This window comes from Carassius carassius, chromosome 14, assembly GCF_963082965.1.
Source record: "Carassius carassius chromosome 14, fCarCar2.1, whole genome shotgun sequence".
Taxonomy (NCBI): domain Eukaryota; kingdom Metazoa; phylum Chordata; class Actinopteri; order Cypriniformes; family Cyprinidae; genus Carassius; species Carassius carassius.
This window is the reverse complement of record NC_081768.1, coordinates 1,468,176-1,474,034: the sequence shown is the minus strand read 5'-3', so window position 1 is coordinate 1,474,034 and position 5,859 is coordinate 1,468,176. Positions and strand designations below refer to the sequence as shown.

The window sequence follows — 5,859 nt, the reverse complement described above, 5'->3', positions numbered from 1 at the left end:
TATACATTAACAGGATGCAATAATAACAGAACGAAATGATTATATTTATTACAATTATAAATAGTTGTATCATTATTAAACACTCATTAGGCACTTTACTTCCACTTTTAGAACATTTTGTTCATTTTTATTGAAAATAAATTCTAATGTGACATGTGATGGGAAAAGTGAGAAGAAGGAGTTCGATAAAAAAGCCGGACTCGAACCCAATCAATCGCGTTACAAGCTAGTTTCCATGCCCAAAACATTACTGCCTACACCACTGAAGCCGTTACTCACATGTGTCGTATTTAACCTTATGTGTCGATGGAGGGCGGAGCTACAGTAGATTTGCACCAAGTAATAGACACTCCTAATAATCTTGTTTTCCATTTGCATTAAGATTATTTTTATTACCACACTGGCATATCATTTTACTTAAGTAAAATGCACTTAATTTAGATCCCCCCAGGAAACAAGGCTAAGTATCTTATATCATTTTCTTATATAGAAAATCAATCTTTATTTTATTTAAAAAAAATATATATTTGGACTTGGTAAAAAAAAGAAGAAAAAAAAAAGCATTTTTCCAGCGTGCATTAATGAAGTGTTTAAAAAGGGGTTACAAAAGATTTATATTTAAATAAATAAATGCTGTTCTTTTGAGCTTTCTATTCATCTGTGAATCCTGAAAAATAAAATATATCATGATTTCCACAGAAATATTGTGCAGCACAACTGTGTTCATCATTGATGATAATCAGAAATGTTTCTTGAGCAGTAAATCATCATATTTTCATGATTTCTGAAGATCATGTGACACTGAAGACTGGAGGAATGATGCTGAAAATACAGCGGAGCATCACAGAAATACATTACACTTTAACACAGATTCACACAGAAAACAGATGTTTTAAATTGTAATAATATTTACATTTTTTTTCTTTGTTTGTGATCAAATAAATGCAGCCTTGATGAGCAGAAGACACCTTTTGATCATAATATATAATATACTGACTGTTTGTTTTTGCATAGTTACGTCATGTAAAGTTTTGTTTGCAATATTATTCCAAACCACCATAGCTAATATACTGTAGTTAACTAAAACTTAACAACAACAAAACATTTTACTTGCAATCAAGTTTAACTTGATGTACCACAAGAACTCAAACCGAGCATTGTTTTGCATGGGCAAACACCACTTACATTTTGTACAGAAAGTGCAGAAATCTTGTTGTCATGACCATATTGTAAAAGATTTCCAAAGTACTTATTATTATTATTATAACTAGTGCTGTCAAACGATTAATCACAATAAATCGTATGTTTGCATAATATATGTATGTGTATTGTGTGTATTATTAATATATAAATAATACACACACATACAGTATATTTTGAAAATATTTATATACTAATATGTATATACATTTATATATTCATATCATTATATTATATATAAAGATATTTAATTGGTATACATTTCTTGAATATATACACAAGTGTTTGTATGTATATATTTGTATATACAAATTACACACTCATGTATTATGCAAACAAAATTAATTATTCAATAACGTCTCAAACTGGCTCCACCCTCTCTTATCTGCATTGCATCTAATGATGTGGGAATCTAAACCGGAGAGCTGGAGCTCGTCTTTCCACCTGAGTTTCAGCTTAAAGTGTTCACATGATTTCTATTTCCTCGCCTCATTCTGACAAGTTTAGCACTTCCAGGCTGGATGTGTGGAGCTCACAGCTTCCCTTTCTCTGCTGCGGTGATCCAGCCGTGTTATTTACCGTCTCATGACATCACGCCCTGAGCACAGGCGCACCTTCTCCTGAGCTCATCAGTTATGACATCTAAAGTGACTTTGTCCCCAAACAGAAACCGTGGCAAGGTCAGGAGGGTTTGGTAATGCGCCGCACGGATCCGGGTCACACTCGGTGAACTCGGGGAACATCAGGAAGAGCTTGTGCATGTAGATGTTCTCAGAACGTCTGGGCAAGCTTGTCTTAAACATACTGTATGAACAAATGTTCTTCCAGTGACATTAATAGAATTCTCAGTCTTGAATGGTCTTCAGTAACATTCTCAAAATGTTAGCACAAAAACATAATTTTTACATCGTTCATGTTTTTTCCTTCCTGAAACGTTTAAGTTTGACATTCTATATTATACATTGACATTATACATTATATATGTCATATATATTCTAATATAGATACTTTTCTCTGAATGTTCAAAACTGTTTTAGAAATGCTTTTTTCTTAGTTATGGGAACGTTCCATTTGTTGGAAAACATGTATAAATTATGTTTTTTGTGTTAAAGCATGTTTAAGCATGTTTTTACTTTGAAAAAATGTTCTGTTAATGTTACTGAAAGAATGTGCATAACTCTGAGAGAAAATTGTCAGAAATAACGCTTTCAAGGCATTTTGAAATCAAAAGAATATAATTTTATGTTCTTGAACAACATACTCCTTTTTTTTGTTATTTATTTTTATTTATAGTTTTGTTTACATATTTACCAAAATCATAATAATCATAATGATGATTACAGTGTTCATTCAGTGAGCACCCTTTGGTATAATTTGTTGCCCATTTTTGCCACAGATATAAAAAAGAAAAAAAAAAAAACACGGTAACATGATTTTTTGAAGTTGTAAATAAATCAAAAGCTTTTAAAGGACATTGTACATGAAAATGATTTACCATTTTATTTGTAATTGTGAAATTTACTAGCAGTATCTGATTGATAATCGTTTCTACACAGAAATTGTTTTCGGTCAAAAAAAAAAAAAAAGTCCAGAATTGTATATAGATATAAGCTCAATAATTTTGAGAATTACACTGGCAGTTACTCTTTTTAATTTAAAGGCAGGGTAGGTGACCATTCAAAAACATTTTTTACTTTTGTTATGCTGATTGAAAGTCTCTTCACATTCTGATAGCAATCACTAAGTGGTCTTAATGTATTTATATGCATAGATAGTCGGTGGAAGGCGTAGGCCTTAAAAATGTTCGTCCAATCAGATTATTCGGTCCGATGGCTACGATAGGCTGCCCTACCTGCCTGCTAACATATGTTTGCATTTGCAGACTAGGTGAGAATGGAAAGCGCTATTATTGTTATAATATTATGCACTTTGTGCTGTAATGTTTTCTCTGCGGTGAATTGGACGTGATGTAATCTGACAGTGTTGACGCCGTCTCTCATCGTGTCACTGGTTGATCTCTGTGTTTGTGGAGGAGGTGTGGCTTTGGAGAGTGATTTGCATGGAGGGTGGGATCTTGTGCTATTAAAACTAGCTTGCTATTGCTAGCCTCTCTGAAATCGCCTACCCATCCTTTAATTACGTGTGCGAAATATACTTGCAAAATTTTGCAACAATCTTGCACCAAAATAAATGACCTTTAACATCAAAACAGACATTTTTTTCCTGCTTTTTAGTTGTTGATAATGTTATTTATTTTATCATCTTATCTCTGCACAGTTATACAGTTAATTGCATTTTATTCTTGGCATACAGCATTGTTTTTCTCGCCGCCTTTGACCCCGTGTTTGCTTCTTACCCTTCAGTTGAGTTTCTCTGCATTAGAGAACATTTAGAGAGAATCATCTGTGAGACTCGATGTAAACGCAGAGGATCCAGCAATCTGAAACAATCACATGTACTGACCTTTAAATGTGCAATAACGTGGCAGCAATAATTCCTCATCCTCTCACAGTCTCTCTGCTGAATCATTCGTCAAGTCCAGAGAGTTTCCTCACATGCCTCTGTTCATTTCTCAGACAGCGGAAATCACACGAGCTCACCCTTCCCTCTCTGTCTCTCTCCAGAACACCTTCTTGCCTGCTAACACGGAAGAGGACATCTTTGCCCACCTGGGTTTAGAGTATATCGAACCTTGGCAAAGAAATGCCTAGTTTCAGTCTCTGCTCTGTGAAGCCTGCTGATGTTCTGGACAGATTCAACACCCTCGACATGACGCTGATGCAGATTCACACCGAAATACCAACAGTCTGATTTCACCAGCCAGCGTGAGCATTATTAATAGTTCATGGAGTTCTGTTTTCTTTTTCAAATACACATACAGTGACACTTCAACATGTCTAAATGTCCATACATCAGCTACTGATTTGAAGGAAAGATGCACAAGCATACAAAAAATGTGTAATTTCTGTAGTGCAAAATGAAACTGCAAAAATAATGATTGTTTCCAAACAGGTTGTGCTCAAAATCACACAGTTTTCACAATATAAACAGTTTATGGTGAATCCCACTCATTTAGTTTGGAATTACACTATTGTTCAAAAGTTTTTTCTCAGACATTGGTTTAGTTAGTAGAGTTACATTATGTTACATTAGAACATCAATAGATTTACATTTACATTTACATTTAATCATTTAGCAGACGCTTTTATCCAAAGCGACTTACAAATGAGAACAATAGAAGTAGTCAGGTCAAAAAGAGAACAACAACAGTATACAAGTGCCATGACAAGTCTCAGTTAGTCTAGTATAGAACGCATAGGCAATAGATCCTTTGAACATTAGTCAATGTTTCTCATAATATGATTTAAATGAGTAAAAGCTATGAGCTGGCTGTATATTAAACAGCACTTTTAAAAAGTTATATATCTGTTGATTATAATAACAAACAATGTAACAATGAAACACTGTGATGCATCGCATCCTCGCTAACAGAAAACATTCTCAGAACATTCTCGCAAGGTTCTCTCAAAGTTGTAAACCAATCTTCCAAAAACATCAATTGAACGTTTGTTTACAGTGATCTGGTCTCTAAACATTAGCACAAAAACATTATTAATACATCATTTATGGAACGTTTTAAAAAACATTTTCGTTAGACGCTCATTTAACGTTTTACAAATGTTGCTACTTAGTAGTTTCACATGGTTTAGAGAACATTCGAAAGACACTTTCTCATAACGTGTGCAAAATAATAAAATGTAACGTTCACCTAATGTTGTCTTTAGCATTCTCAATCAATAAAAAAGCTTTTTAACATTAAAAAGACATTCGTCTATCATTTTAAAATGTTATTATTTACTATTATCAAATGGTTGAGAGAACATTTAAAAGAAACATTCCAATGTTTGTAAAGTAACAAAATGCAACGTTAGCTTAATGTTCTTTATAACGTTTTTTATAAATCAGATAGTTCCGGTCCTTGATTCTGATTGGCTGAGCCGTGTTCAAAGCTGTTGTAAATTCCTCTACAAACATACACCTTTGTTTACGTTTGCATGTTGTATGTGTTGCTTAGCAACCACTTTGTTGCAACCACAACCACACTTTTTTGGTGAAAGAATACTGTTTTTATTAATATCATTACACTTTATTTTGCTCTGTTTTACTGTTTTGCGTCGTGCCTAACATCGCCCCCTAGCTGTTATAAATTCACTGTAAACCACGGCTTCTTGTGGCTTATTGCTTTAATATAATCAAGAAGAAAATTTTTTTTAAGCATTTTACAGAAAACATTCATAAATAAGGTTTTAATAGGAACGTTAACCAAACGTTCTTATAGCATATTCTTACCATCTGGGTAGACATGATGTGATATTTAAACACTCTTTCAGTATTTCTTCACTGCGAGATTTTATCCCATGCAAACCTTTTCATCCTGTTTGTTTATGACTCGAGTGCAACCCGTGATGTCTTGAGGAAGATCACAAGGTCTAGATCTTCCTATTTAAGGATCTTTAAGTAGAACAGCTCAGGCGTTTCCAGGACTCGGCCCGAGGGCTCCTCTTTCTCTCTCTTTTTATCTCTGACCCTTTCTCAAAAGCCACTGTAGAAGCACAGAGCATCAGTTCTGTGAACCGGACTGAACCGGCTCCAGCATTC

The 5,859-nt window shown here is 34.0% G+C and overlaps 1 protein-coding gene across 1 annotated transcript in view; it reads left to right on the top strand.

Annotated features, from left to right (window-relative positions):
* LOC132157555 (DNA nucleotidylexotransferase-like) overlaps positions 1 to 4,176 on the top strand; it is a 121,471-nt gene extending 117,295 nt beyond the window's left edge. Inside the window, exon 11 of the mRNA XM_059566927.1 lies at positions 3,825 to 4,176. Within this exon, the coding sequence (XP_059422910.1) occupies positions 3,825 to 3,911 (87 nt within the window). The 3' untranslated portion in view covers positions 3,912 to 4,176. The remainder of the gene's footprint in view (positions 1 to 3,824) is intronic.
* Positions 4,177 to 5,859: the final 1,683 nt, after the last annotated feature.